The sequence below is a fragment of the Oncorhynchus nerka genome, linkage group LG6, assembly GCF_034236695.1.
Source record: "Oncorhynchus nerka isolate Pitt River linkage group LG6, Oner_Uvic_2.0, whole genome shotgun sequence".
Classification (NCBI taxonomy): Eukaryota; Metazoa; Chordata; class Actinopteri; order Salmoniformes; family Salmonidae; genus Oncorhynchus; species Oncorhynchus nerka.
In genome coordinates, this window is record NC_088401.1 from 19,329,455 (window position 1) to 19,344,919 (window position 15,465).

A 15,465-nucleotide genomic window follows, 5' to 3' on the forward strand; every position below is an offset into this window, starting at 1 on the left:
CAGTGCGTCCTCTGCCTGCGCTCCGCTCGTGCCGGGCAAATGTGGGAGTGGAGCCAAAGGGAGAGGTGCGTGTAGTAAGCACTAGATCTCTCCCGTGCTTACCCACAGCCCGGTTCAACCTGTGCCTGCACTCTGGAGGGTCCGAGCTAGAGTAGTTGTCCAGCCTGGGGAAGTGGTGCCAAGGTTGCGCACCAGAGCTCCAGTGCTCCCCCATAGCCCGGTCTTTCAGGCTCCTCCTAACACCAAGCCTCCTGAAGGTCTCCCCAGCCTGGTGGTTCCTGTGGCAGCCCCACGCACCAGGCTGTCTCTCTGTCTCCTCCCTGCAGGTGGTCTCGCCTGTCCGGCGCCGCTGCCGGAGCCTCCCGCCTGTCCGGCGCCGCTGCCGGAGCCTCCCGCCTGTCCGGCGCCGCTGCCGGAGCCTCCCGCCTGTCCGGCGCCGCTGCCGGAGCCCCTCAGCCCAGAGGCGCCAGAGCCCCTCAGCCCAGAGGCGCCAGAGCCCCTGCCCCTCTGTCCCTGCCCCTCTGTCCCGAGCTCCTGCCCCTCTGTCCCGAGCTCCTGCCCCTCTGTCCAGTGGGGTCATTGAGAGGGGTGGCCATGGTGAGAAAGCCACGGAGGCGGACAATAAGGCGGACTAAGACAATGGTGAAGTGGGGTCCGCGTCCCGCGCCAGAACCGCCACCGCGGACAGACGCCCACCCAGACCCTCCCCTATAGGTCAAAGTTTTGCGGCCGGAGTCCGCACCTTTGGGGGGGGGGGGGGTACTGTCACGTTCTGACCTTTATTTCCTGTGTTTTGTATTAGTTAGTATGGTCAGGGTGTGAGTTGGGTGGGCAGTCTGTTTGTTTTTCTATGATTTGAGTATTTCTATGTTTCGGCCTAGTATGGTTCTCAATCAGAGGCAGGTGTCATTAGTTGTCTCTGATTGAGAATCATACTTAGGTAGCCTGGGTTTCACTGTGTGTTTGTGGGTGATTATTCCGGTCTCTGTGTTTGCACCAGATAGGACTGTTTTGAGTTTCACATTTCTTGTTTGTTGTAGTCAGTTGTTCATGTGTATCTTAACGTATTAAAAAAGAACCATGGACACTTACCACGCCGCATATTGGTCCTCTGATCCGTTTCGCCTCTCCTCTTCGGAAGAGGAGGAGGAAATTCATTACACTTACTCAGGAAAGCAAAAAAGAGACCATGTTTGTATGCGGCTTTATTAACTTTTTTTACATGTATTTTTTTACATTGTTTGCAAACTGATATGTGACAGGTAATAATGCTAAAATAACATGCAAAACAGGCAACAATTTTTTTTTATTTTTTAGCTAAACTGGTGGGGCTCCACCTGCCATGAATGACAGGTCAGCACTGATCATGCCCATGACAAAAGTGTTTACTACTCTCACACTGGATTGGAGCCCAGACTCACAATTTTATAGAACCAGATAAATAAAAAAACATGTTTTCACCTACCTTAAATGTGTCTGCAGGTTTGGAAGGCACAGTACAACCCATTAGTGTCTGACTTGCAGCTTGTCTCTCTATTTTGATAATGAGAGCCATTGCTCTGCTTTAATTGGGTTAGTTATAGAGGTGGATGACAGATCTGGAGAGAGGGTCTGAGTGCGGGGAAGGCTACAGTACTGAAATGACATCATGCATCACAAGCTGGAAAAAGTATTCAGAAAGTGTTGAAATACGGGAAATAGAGGTGATTTTCCAGAATGTCCGTTAAACTTTTGAATCCTAACATCATTGCAATACTGTACCATTTGACTGTCAAGCTAAAATAAACTCAGGAGTATCCTCATCACTGTATCTGAGTGTATGCACGTCTAGCACTACATATTAGTAAATTCCTCACCAGTAATGTACATACAGTGAGTGCATTCAGAAAGTATTCAGACCCCTTGACTTTTTCTACATTTTGTGACGTTACAGCCTTATTCTAAAATTGATTATTTTTTTGCTCAATCTACAAACAATACCCCGTAATGACAAAGCAAAAACAGGTTTTTAGAAATTTTGCTAAATTATATATATATATATATATATATATATACAAAAAAGGAAATACCACATTTACATAAGTATTCAGACCCTTTAATCAGTACTTTGTTGAAGCACCGTTGGCAGCGATTACAGCATTGAGTCTTCTTGGGTATGACACTACAAGCTTGTTACACCTGTATTTGGGGAGTTTTTCCCATTCTCTGCAGATCCTCTCAAGCTCTGTCAGGTTGGATGGAGAGAATTGCTGCACAGCTATTTTCAGGTCTCTCCAGAGATGTTCGATTGGATTCATCCGGGCTCTGGCTGGACTACTCAAGGACATTCAGAGACTTGTCCCGAAGCCACTCCTGCGTTGTCTTGGCTGTGTGCATAGGGTCGTTGTCCTGTTGGAAGGTGAACCTTCGCCCCAGTCTGAGATCCTGAGTGCTCTGGAGCAGGTTTTCATCAAGGATCTCTGTACATTGCTCTGTTCATCTTTGCCTCGATCCTGACTAGTCTCCCAGTCCCTGCCGCTGAAAAACATCCCCACAGCATGATGTTGCCACCACCATGCTTCACCGTAGGGATGGGGCCAGATTTCTTCCAGACATGACACTTGGCATTCAGGCCAAAGTTCAATCTTGGTTACATCAGAACAGAGAATCTTGTTTATGATGGTCTGAGAGTCTTTAGTGTACTTTTGGCAAACTCCAAGCGGGCTGTCATGTGCCTTTTACTGAGAAGTAGCTTCCGTCTGGCCACTCAACCAGTCTGGCCACCTGATTGGTAGAGTGCTGCAGAGATAGTTGTCCTTCTGGAAGTTTCTCCCATCTCCACAGAGGAACTCTAGAGCTCTGTCAGAGTGAACATCTGAATCTTGGTCACCTCCTTGACCAAGGCCCTTCTACCCCAATTGCTCAGTTTGGCTGGGCGGCCAGCTCTAGGAAAAGTCTTTGTGGTTCCAAACTTCTTCCATTTTAGAATGATGGAGTCCTCTGTGTTCTTGGGGACCTTCAATGCTGCAGACATTTTTGGTGCCCTTCCCCAGATCTGTGACTTGACACAATCCTGTCTCGGAGCTCTACTGACAATTCCTTCGACCTCATGGCTTGGTTTTTGCGTTGACATGCTCTGTCAACTGTGGGACCTTTATATAGACAGGTGTGTACCTTTCCAAATAATGTCCAATCAATTGAATTTACCACAGATAGACTCCAATCAAGTTGTAGAAACATCTCAAGGATGATCAATGGAAACAAGATGCACCTGAGCTCAATTTCAAGTCTCATAGCAAAGGGTCTGAATACTTATGTAAAGGTATTGGTTTCTTATTTTGAATACATTTGCAAAAATGTCTAAACTGTTTTTGCTTTGTCATTATGGGGTATTTTGTGTAGATTGCTGAGGGAAAAAAAACATTTGATCCATTTTAGAATAAGGCTGTAACGTAACAAAATGTGGAAAAAGTCAAGGGGTCTGAACACTTTCCAAAGGCAATGACCAGTACTTACATAACTCAGGCACTTTGTTTTACACCCCGATGCATGCTCATGTTTAAGTGTCGTCATCCGAAGAGTGAAAGGTCAGAGCAGCAGTTAGAGGATCAGAGAGAGAGAGAGAGAGAGAGTTACTGCGTCTGCTGCAGCAGGACTGGCTTTCTGCCCCATTGAACACAGTCCAATAACCAACGACGTGTTAATCAACAGCCCAGTGGCTCAGACTGGCCCATGGGAATGTGGGTGGATGTACAACAAAATAGAAAAGACATTCCTCTGGACTTTTCTTCAGCTATTTTGAGACACTGTACAGTCTTCTTGGTATCGACACAGTGTGATAATACAGCTTGGACCGATCACCACACGATGTCACAGTGCTTCTGCGTAGGAGGCAGTTTGATGGAGCTTGTTGTCTGCGTGTAGTCCATCTGTGCCTCATAATATCTGCATGCACAATTAGACGAGACCTGCGCTCCACTCTGCTGTGCAGAGGCTTTGTTGACCCAACGGGTTAGAGACGTGGTAAAAAAGGCACAGTAGAACTATTGGGGTCTGGCAAAAGGACCAGGATCTGTCAAACAAACAGTGGCAGCATTAGCAGTGGCAGTATTGCCCGTCAAAAGGTTTACCTAAAAAAGACTGCACAGAGTAAACTGGTAAAAGACACACTCCCTCCCCAAGGCAGGCTTTAGGGACCTGGCTGAGGTTTCTGACAGACGACATCCTCGTTCCATCACAGTTTGTACTTTCGATAATCCTCATCTTTCTCTCTTGCTTTGTAACAGCGTATTGAGGAGAAACTGGGCAGGATGGAAGGAAGGGTAAGGGGAGAATGGGATCATATATGGTTGCCCCTGCCTCTCCAATGGGGTGCATTCCTAACACTCCCCCAACTCAAACGAGGGTGGTCAGCTTATCTATGAGGTCGTCGATGGTGTAGACCATGAGCCTGATGTCATCCTTCTCGGCCATGCGGTGCTGACCGTGGCGGCGGAGGACGACGTCCACGTCGGGGCTGAGGATGCGCTCGGCCACTTGCATGGAGATGTGCCAGGGCACATCGTCGTCCTTCAGGCCGTGGATGAGCCTCACGGGGCAGGTGATGGGGATGGGGCTCTGGAGGACACAATGGTTCTCCGCCTCCTTCAGGAAGCCAATAGTGAACGTGTAGGTGCCCTCCTCGCTGTGCTTGGTGGGCACAGTCAGCACGCCCTTCTCTTCAATCTCCTTACGCACCTGTGGTGAAATGGGATCCATTTCATTTTAAATCAAATAATACATTGACATTCACAGAGCATTTTATTTCAATTCACCACTCCCTGAATAGAAATGGAATTAGCACCTTCTCATAACCACACATTATTTTATGATGTCCTCGCTCACCTCTAAAGACATTGACTTGAAGGCTGTGACGATGTGGTCTGCTGCCGTGGATATGCCCACCAGAGCTGCAGTCTTCTCCGGCCTGGCGATAGCTGCCAACAGCATGAGCCAGCCGCCCATACTGGACCCCACCATGATCTAAACAGAGAGACCATGGGAAAGACATGATTACGTTAAAGATGCCTTGGTCTAGGATAGGGAGCAATGGTCCATAGAAATACCAACAGTTTGATATGGATTGCTTCGCTTGTCTCCTCATCTCCTTTCTTCCATTTGAACCGACTCTTCTGCAGAGAAGCACCATGGTCATCTAGCTATCGCTACAACGGACAGAAGTCGTTTCTAAAAACAGATGTGATTCTAACCAGGGAAAATTATTTTCTGATCGTTCAGTTCCGAGCACAACCCGTCTGTATTTCGTTCAGTTCGAGTGATCCAACCAGCATAGTAAAGAACTGGTTTGATCCAGAAAAAAAGGTTAATATAGTTCCTTTTTATACATCCCCCCCCCGTGAACTCAACATACTATAGCTTTTACATTTATGTCATTAATTTACTCCACCAATTAGTGTGGATGGAGAAGTTTGCTATGGAACGGTAAGCTAGTTGTTTACATGACATGAAGTGAATTGTAATGGGTTTAGGCTATTACTAGTATTATAACGTCACTAAATTACAGAATTACATACCAGATATTAAGAATGTTCTGGAACAATTTTTAAAAATGATTAACCAGTTCTCAAAATGTGAACGGTACTGTTCCGGGAACACTAAAAGATCACTTTCGTTCCCTGAATCAGTTCCAAATCATCATCATCATCATCATCACAAGGACATTGGGAGTAATATGACTCTGGCCCTGTTAATGGGCTCATTCACTAGCTGTGTGTCTGATGAATGTCAAGAAGAGCCCTGAAGCCTGGCATGGGAGGCTATGCTCTGCTACTCAGGTAATGATTGAACGGTGTGTGACGTGAACGTTACATGGTGTTGTGAGATGATATTTCATTTGTGTGACAGCGCCCACTTGTGAAAACATGTGACACTAACACCACCACCGTTTGAAGTCAACAACACTAACACAACCACAGTTGTTTTTATACAGATTCTAACTGAAATCTTACATAACAAATAGAGTAAATATTATGGAGGGCAAAATTAACAGAGCATATTTTGAAATATCAATGGAGAGAAGGTCTATAACTGGGTTATAAAGTCAAACCAGTCTTTGAGCTCTTAAATGCAGATCTGAAAATACAAAACACTTTAATAATGAACTAAATCAAATACCAATTTGAATCCAACCAAATACACACAGAAATACGAGAGTTATCTAAAGGCTAGTTTAGATATGATTCTAGAGCCAGTGGAGAGTTCTTTCACCTGTGGACCCTCTGTTAGTTCATCCAACACGAAGAGGACATCTTTCTTCCAGGTGCCGATGGTCCCTTCAGTGAACACCCCCTCCGATAACCCATGGCCTGTGTAGTCAAACCTGGGGAACCACAAACACAACATGAGCCTGGGGGACCAGTCAGACATACAATAAAACATGGGGGATAAAATCTGGCTACTAAGCTAGCATAAAAACTCTGAGAGCATAGTGTATTTGGTTAACAGTTAGAGGGTGGTCTATTTGCGTAACATACAGGCTATCAATCAATCAAATGTATTTATAAAACCTTTTTACATCAGCAAATGTCACAAAGTTCTATACAGAAACCCAGCCTAAAACCACAAACAGCAAGCAATGCAGATATAGAAGCATAGAAAAACTCCCTAGAAAGGCAGGAACCTAGGAAGAAACATATAGAGGAACCAGGCTCTGAGAGGTGGCCAGTTCTCTTCTGGCTGTGCCGGGTGGATAAGAGGACATGGCCGTTTAGGGCCAGATTGTTCTTCAAGATGTTCAAATTATCATAGATGACCAGCAGGGTCAAATAATAATCACAGGGGTTGTAGAGCGTGCAACAGGTCAGTACCTCAGGAGTAAATGGGTTCGAAAGCTAGGGAGTCTATTCAGGCAATGAACATCAAGATAGAGGTTTGGCTAAGGCACGCCTACCTCAGATATTCAGATTCAGGGGGTATATTTGGGTAATGTGCCACGGTCTAAACGACGGTATAAACATGGTATTTCTATAACATGGTTTATTAGGCCATACAATTTTTATTAAAATGTTTACTCAATTTCCTTTTCTGAAAAGTGAGGTGGAGCAAGAGCGAATCAAATTTAAATCAAGTAGACCCTCTTGTTAAAATACTATAGCAACCTTTGTTCAACACCTATAACCTAATCAAAATATTTTAGCAACTTGGGAAGGCTAAAAGAGCCAAAGTTCAGCTATAATTTGAAAGTTAGTTGTGTACCAGTATGTCTTTACAGGAAGCTTGAGGAAATGAGTTATGCCATAATCATGCAATTCTATTTATTTGTATTTATATTTGTGGGAAACATTTAATTACATTTGAGTAATTTAGCAGACACTCTTATCTAGAGTGATTAGGATTAAGTGCCTTGCTCTGGGGCACAGACAGACTTTTCACCTAGTTGGCTCGGGGATACGAACCAGCGGCCTTTCAGTTCCTGACCCAACTGTCTTAACCACTAGGTTACATGCCGCTGTGTATTGTGTTACACAGCGGCAGGTAGAGTACAGTACCTAAGGTATGAGTGTCCAAGAGACCTGCAGAAGTCCTCCAGGGCCTCAGCTTTCTGGCCATTCATGTTGGATCCATACCCAGGCAGGAAGACCACGCCTGGACTCTTCCCCTTTACCCTGCAGTAGGCCAGCTTAGGGAGCTCTGGCCTTGTTGCATACTGTACAGAGGACTTCTGTCTCACCCCTGTATGACAAACACACACAATATGTGCCAATTGACTATGACAGAATTCTAATAAGTGATTTAATGCAATAGTTGAGAATGGAGAGAGTCTTTAAGAATGGAGTGTAAAATATTGGTTGTATTTGGGTGATTTGTGCAACCCCCTTGAAAGATCAAATCAGGGTGAAGTCAAGGCAATGAATGATCAGCTGGGGCATTCTTATGTAACATTTAGAAAATTGAATTGGGCCAGTGCTGTGGGACAAGACCTTGTTCACATCACCAGAGTGAAAGCTACCGAACAGACCCTGATACAGCAGACTATGACGCGATGCAATTCAGGTGAAAAAGTATTACTTATCACAATGTAAAAACAATTCAAACAGAATAACATTACAAGCCTAGAAAATTATAAAGCAAAAGGTTATACTTAATTTAACAGCATTTGCATTGATGTCTAAAAACGAGGCTACCCTAGCTGCTTTTAGCAACGCTAGAACTGGCATAACGCAGTTTCTCTGGACCCCTGCAAGGTCGCAGTTCGCCCCCCTGAAAAAATAAAACTATCGAATGAGTCAGCCAGACAGCCATTCGCAAAGTATAGATTGCAGATCGCTGTCCATTGTGTTGAAACTGCGACATGTCTATGCGGCTGCCTATCGAATTGATGATAGGCTTTCTGTGGTGCCAGGGCATGTAGCCTATAGCTTTGCCTTAGCTAATGGATAAATGTTAGAACTATTTGGTTGTCATTTTCCCATGATAAGCAGGGCGTCCACTTAGGATGCTGGCTGGCGGATTGTAAAATAAATGTTCGATACAACAGCATACTAATCTGCAACCAATTGATTTGTTTAGAATATACAGCTGTCCTGTATAGCCAACCTGCATGACATGAGCCATCCTCGCGGTCTCTCCCAGCATGGATAGACATTTGTTGTGCGTAAAACCAGTCTATTAATGCCAATCTCTTTTTTGCTCTGTGTCGAGGGCTATAGTAACAACAATATGCGACTGTGTCGCCTTGCATTTTTGTGTTCAAATGTTCTCACCACGACCTGTAGGTCCAGGTTGCGGGCCCGACTGTTTTCAATACCGAGTATTGACAATCCAGACAGTCTTTTCGGACACAATGTGCATTATATGTCCATTGTGCTGCACACAGTTTAAATTTAGTCGTCTTGAATGATGCATGCCAAGATATACCAGAGATAATGGACTGTAGATATTGCAACCACACAATTGAAACGGCAGTTCACCAGTATGAACAAAATCGCAAACCGCTTTTTTTGGAGCCCTCAGGAACAGCTGTCATTTAAAGATAATCTGTTTGCATCTGCCAATTTATTGACTGTCCAGTATCCACATGACCTGTCCCCAGAGCTTCCTATATAGTTCATGTCTTTCCGTAACGTGTTGAGGCTGGCAATTAAGGAGGATATGAGAGGCTCAATTAATGATGTTGCAGATCTGCTGTATTTGAAGCACCATTCCCTTCTGCCCAGTTTCCCTGATGTACTATGGAACATACATTTAACAGACTTTCTATAAACACTTTTCTCTCTGCTTAGCGCATATCAAAATAAAAGTCCTGCACGTGCACCATACCTGCCCCCAAAAAAGCAGGAACTTGGAGGACTTTTATTTTGACATGAGGTAAGCAGAGATGAACTGACCTAGCTGAGAAACTGCATGGGACTACAATAGACCCACGTTTGGAAATTCTGTTTAATTATACTTTCCATTAGATGCTTTTTTCTCTAATTCCCCAAGCCTACAGACAATCAAAAGAGTATGTTGAAATAAAATATTATTTCATTTCTGGCTTCCAGCAGACTATTTTAAATTGTTTTTGCAAGCCAATTCCCAGCAACGCAAGTGTGTAAATACCATAGAGCTAGAGGACTCATCTTTGTATCTGTGCCATTATAGTGTCTCCGAAAGCATGGGCAGCACCATTGAGGCAATCTCCATTTTGAAGGAGTCAATTTTCTTCATGATTGGCTGATCCGTCCAGGTGACCCGGTTGGACATGACTCCAACAGGGTCACAATGAAGTTTGGAAGTCCCACTCAGTTTGACTTCAATCAAAACGGTGAAAGCTCTCAATGGCTCTGCCCATGCTAATGCAGGCTACTTGAGACCTCTATCATTCTCTATGGTAAATACTAGCGTTGCAAAAAGAAGCTACTCCTGCACTTTACACTGGGGGACTGTGCTAACCACAGACATTAAATCCAGTAAATGGTGATATCGCTGATGTACGTCATCCCCGTATTCCGATGGAAAACTCCCGATGGCGCATGAAGCTGGAAGAACTTGAATTTGAAGCACACCATATCAGAGATTACTTTTGAGGAGATGCAAAACTCCATTGGAATCATATTAACGCCCATTGTGTACATTGCCCATGCGTCATCAATGGGCCGTGTGGTCCATTCTGGGCGATTCTGGGGCAAGGACTCGACTCATACTCTGACTTTGAGAAGGGATTACGTGACGATTCGCTTAGCAACCGCGTGACACAGCATGACAACGTGAACGCGATTGGTTGACTGTCTGATGGGTAAGGTGTTACATGTTCCTCCATTCATTGCCCAATGGGATTCTGGTGTTCTCCTTTCTCAAATATATCTGGCTGAATGGACCAAAACATTTTTTTTGTTAAGGATCATGGCGAAAGTGATCGTAACTAGCAAAGGATCATGGTCGATGTAGTCGTTTTCATCCCGCCTGAGAGCGTCAACCTTAACTTCTTATGGCTGCAGGGGCAGTATTGAGTAGCTTGGATGAAAAGGTGCCCAGAGTAAACGGCCAGCTCCTCCGTCTCAGTTGCTAATATATGCATATTATTATTAGTATTGGATAGAAAACACTCTAAAGTTTCCAAAACAGTCTAAATATTGTCTGTGAGTATAACAGTACTGATATTGCAGGAAAATCAAACCAGGAAGTGGCTTCTATTTTGAAAACTCCATGTTCCATTGCCTGCCTTTGCTCCATTTAAAGGGATATCTACCAGATTCCTTTTCCTATCGCTTACTCAAGGTGTCAACAGTCTTCAGACATAGTGTCAGGCTTTTATCGCGTCAGGTGTTCGCATGAGTTTTGCTCGCGCAACAGAGTTTGGGCAGCCATTGCCTTTCCCTCTCCTACTGAAAAAGACAGTTGCGGTTGATATTATTATCGATTATATATTTTAAAAACAACCTGAGGATTGATTATAAAAAAACGTTTGACATGTTTCTGTGGACATTACGGATATTATTTGGAATTTGTCTGCGTTGTCGTGACCGCTCTTTCCTGTGGATTTCTGAACATAAATGCGCCAAACAAACAGAGGTATTTTGGATATAGTCTTTATGGAACAAAAGGAACATTTATTGTGTAACTGGGAGTCTCGTGAGTGAAAACATCCGAAGATCATCAAAGGTAAACGATTCATTTGATTCCTTTTCTGATGTTCGTGACCAAGCTACTTGATGCTAAGTGTACATAATGTTTTGTCGAGCGATCGATAAACTTACACAAACACTTGGATTGCTTTCGCTGTAAAGCATATTTTCAAAATCTGACACGACAGGTGGATTAACAAAAGGCTAAGCTGTGTTTTCCTATATTGCACTTGTTATTTCATGAATCTAAATATTTTTAGTAATATTGTTTGAATGTGGCGCTATGCAATTCAGCGGTTGTTGATGACAATTATCCCATTAACGGGATTGCAGCCGTAACAAGTTAATAGGATTTCTTAGAATTTTTCCATTGCAGCTTCTGAAAATGTCCATAACGCATCTGGCGCTTATAGAGGAATGATCGTGTTTCACAGTATTACTTACCCGCCAGTGTTGTGATAGGCTGTGATATTCGCCTATTGATTTCTACTGCCGGAGTGGCATCTGTTGTCAAAATGGGGAAGCTGTTCTAACTTTGTGGCTGTGTTAGTGGAAATCGCTTTGTAATTTCCTGGTTGCTAAAATTCTACACTGTTCGCTCAATTTCAGAATATGTGATAAAAACAAGCACTGAATAGTGTAGGGAATTGTATCATCTAAATTGCTGTGAAATAATATATTTTCAATAACAAATATGTATAAAATGACAGAATTGCACAAAATATGTATATAAAAAGGCCAAATTCTTCCCAGACCCAAGTACAAGAAATGTTCCCCAGGGGTGCAACTTCTGTAAGCTCCTCTACTCTACTGCTCTATACCACTACGCAAATGTGATGATTTGCATGCACTGCTTTATTATAAAGGTGATTTATTTTTCTCCATCTGTTCCGGGACCTCAAAGCTTCCCAGGTCACCCCCTCTCGCACTCACTTTTTGTTCCACCACCTCCCTATTTACAACCTAATTAAGCAACTAATTCTAAAACAGAGAAATATTGACATTTCATAAATGACATGACCGTCCCCTAGAATCGACTTAAAAAAAAATACTAAACCCTCCCTTTGACTGAAATTGAAAAAGCATGACTCCCCCATTTTCCTCCAGGTACCCATTCTGTACATTTCGATCTATCCTTAACCAATGATGGGTAACATCAACCACTTTTGAACATATACAGCGCATTCAGACCCCTTGACTTTTTCCACATTTTGTAACGTTAGCCTTACTCTAAAATGGATTTGATTATTCCCCCCCTCAATCCACACACAATATCCCATAATGACAAAGCAAAAACAGGTTTAACATATTTTTTTAAATGTATTACAAATAAAAAGCATATCACATTTACATAAGTATTCAGACCCATCACTGAGTACTGCCACCACCATGCTTCACCGTATGGATGGTGCCAGATTTCCTCCATACGTGATGCATGGCATTCAGGCCAAAGAGTTCAATCTTGGTTTCATCAGACCAGAGAATCTTGTTTCTCATAGTCAGAGTCCATTAGGTGCCTTTGGGCAAACCCCAAGTTGGCTGTCACGTTCCTTTTATTGAGGAGTGGATTCCATCTTGCCACCATAAAAGCTTGGTTGGTGGAGTTCTGAAGAGATGGTTGTCCTTCTGGTAGGTCCTCCCATGTCCACAGAGGAACTCTATCAGAGTGACCATCGGGTTCTTGGTAACCTCCCTTGACTAAGGCCCTGCTCCCGATTGCTCAGCTCTAGGAAGAGTCTTGGTGATTCCAAACTTCTTATATTTAAGAATGATGGAGTCCACTGTTTTCTTGGGGACCTTCAATGCTGCAGACATTTTTTTATTGCCAGCAGCATACCACCCTGCATACCACTACTGGCTTGCTTCTGAAGCTAAGCAGGGTTGGTCCTGGTCAGCAGCATACCACCCTGCATACCACTACTGGCTTGCTTCTGAAGCTAAGTAAGGGTTGGTCCTGGTCAGCAGCATACCACCCTGCATACCACTGCTGGCTTGCTTCTGAAGCTAAGCAGGGTTGGTCCTGGTCAGCAGCATACCACCCTGCATACCACTGCTGGCTTGCTTCTGAAGCTAAGTAAGGGTTGGTCCTGGTCAGCAGCATACCACCCTGCATACCACTGCTGGCTTGCTTCTGAAGCTAAGTAAGGGTTGGTCCTGGTCAGCAGCATACCACCCTGCATACCACTGCTGGCTTGCTTCTGAAGCTAAGCAGGGTTGGTCCTGGTCAGTCCCTGGATGGGAGATCAGATGCTGCTGGAAGTGGTGTTGGAGGGCCAGTAGGAAGCACTCTTTCCTCTGGTCTAAAAAATATCCCAATTCCCGAGGGCAGTGATTGGGGACACTGCCTTGTGTAGGGTGCTGTCTTTCAGATGGGACGTTAAACGGGTGTCCTGACTCTCTGCGGTCATTAAAGATCCCATGGCACTTATCGTAAGAGTAGGGGTGTTAACCCCAGTGTCCTGGCTCAATTCCTAATCTGGCCATCAAACCATCACAGTCACCTAATAATCCCCAGTTTACAATCCCCAGGTCGTTGCTGCAAATGAGAATGTGTTCTCAGTCAACTTACATGGATAAATAAAATAAATATTACCCTTCCCCAGATCTGTGCCTTGAAACAATCCTGTCTCGGAGCTCTATGGACAATTCCTTCAACCTCATGGCTTGGTTTTTGCTCTGACATGCACTGTCAACTGTGGAACCTTTATATAGACACATGTATGCCTTTCCAAATCATGTCCAATCAATTGAATTTACCACAGGTGGACTCCAATCAAGTTGTAGAAACATCTCAAAGATTATCAATGGAAACAGGATGCATCTGAGGTCAATTTTGAGTATCATAGCAAAGGGTCTACATACTTATGTAAATAAGGTATTTCTGTTCTTTTATTTGTAATAAATTTGCAAAGAATTTCTAAAAACATGGTTTTGCTTTGTCATTATGGGGTATTGGTTGTAGATTGATGAGGGAAAAAACGATTTATTCAATAAGGATAAGGTTGTAACGTAGCAAAATGTGGAAAAAGGGAAGGGGTCTGAATACTTTTCTAACGCACTGTAACACCTTTTACTTCCAAAAATCAGAATAGGGTTGTTTTACCTTTATTTAACTAGGCAAGTCAATTAAGAACAAATTCGTATTTTCAATGATAGCCTAGTGGGTTAAGTGATGATTCAGAAATGTAGATATGATGGTAATGAGGAAATAAAGTACATCAGCATGTGTGGTTTGTTTATTCTGCAGCAGCATATGTTATTGGTAATTTACACATTACAAAATGGACTCATTAAGTGATCCTTATGTGAAACACAATCACACCCTCTTGAATATGATTATAGTTCCAGTTCAACTTTAACCCCCAGAGGGGGTATTACTTCCCTAAATGTACATGTCAACTCAGGGATTCGATCTTGCAACCTTCCGGTTACTAGTCCAACACTCTAAACACTAGGCTACCTGCCATTGTCTTCCACACTGCTTTGTTTCTGACTGCGGTTTGTAAGGAGGAACTGCAGTCGAAAGTTCATGACCTTTGATCACATGGTTGTTGTAAAGCTCATGCAGTCGACATGTAGTAGCAAGTCGGACTATTTTTATACCCATAATGCCACACATTGTTTATGGCTGTGACCGTTGGTCAACGTGTTGACTAAAGTGATACGCTCAAACGCGCCCATTCCTTACCTGCATTGATTGTGCGATATCTAAGAATATGCAAGTGCTGCGCAGTTTATATGTGTATGAGCAAACAAATACATTCAGATGACGGGTTCTGCCGCTGGGTTGTCACAAGTTGCCACAGCCACGAAGTCAAAAATTTGGCTATATCGTAATCATTTATGAAAACAAAAAGTTGCTTAATTTAAGGATTAGGGTTAGGCATAGTGTGGTTAGGATGAAGTTTTCAATCATTTTAAGAAGATAAATTGTAGAAATAGGCTGGGTTTATGACTTTGTGGCTGTGGTACCTAGTGCCGACCCTGCCTCTGCCACACCCCCTCTATTTGTTTTTATAAACGAAGCCTATAAGTTTTCCCGTGAAACCGTACACATCGAACTGTAGTACCATACTCACCTCCCAAAGCCTTTGGCGAGAGAGTAGCGACTGCTCCATCCCTCAAAATGTGAGGCAGTCCTTTGCGACAGGACTTCAGGGCGACGGCTGCCATATCTCAGACTTCACCACACACTACGGAAATATCGCGAGAAGACCAACTTTACCAGATCTTCTTTGGTGGGGTTTTTTGTCGGCGGTTGGCATCCAACTTTATGGTGCATTACCGCCACTTCAATGTTGACAGATGCATACAATAGAGGTCCCCAATACATTAGTGTGTCTGTGTACATGAAAAGTGGTCCACAAATGGAATGTACTTA

The 15,465-nt window shown here is 43.6% G+C and overlaps 1 protein-coding gene across 1 annotated transcript; it reads right to left on the bottom strand.

Moving 5' to 3' along the window:
- Positions 1-1,188: 1,188 nt before the first annotated feature.
- Positions 1,189-15,280, bottom strand: LOC115119170 (palmitoyl-protein thioesterase ABHD10, mitochondrial-like). Its single transcript, XM_029647923.2, has 5 exons — positions 15,164-15,280; positions 7,527-7,710; positions 6,247-6,358; positions 4,864-5,001; positions 1,189-4,716 (listed from the first exon to the last, which is right to left on the bottom strand). The coding sequence occupies exons 1-5, from the start codon at positions 15,255-15,257 to the stop codon at positions 4,375-4,377; spliced, it is 870 nt and encodes a 289-aa protein (XP_029503783.1). The 5' UTR covers positions 15,258-15,280; the 3' UTR covers positions 1,189-4,374.
- Positions 15,281-15,465: the final 185 nt, after the last annotated feature.

Excerpts from the sequence above, each read along its gene's own strand:
- LOC115119170 (XM_029647923.2), bottom strand. The coding sequence starts at position 15,257 with ATGGCAGCCGTCGCCCTGAAGTCCTGTCGCAAAGGACTGCCTCACATT. Across the intron at positions 7,711-15,163 it reads CTCGCCAAAGGCTTTGGGAG|GGGTGAGACAGAAGTCCTCT; the intron begins GTGAGTATGGTA and ends TTTGTCATACAG. Across the intron at positions 5,002-6,246 it reads AACTAACAGAGGGTCCACAG|ATCATGGTGGGGTCCAGTAT; the intron begins GTGAAAGAACTC and ends CTCTCTGTTTAG.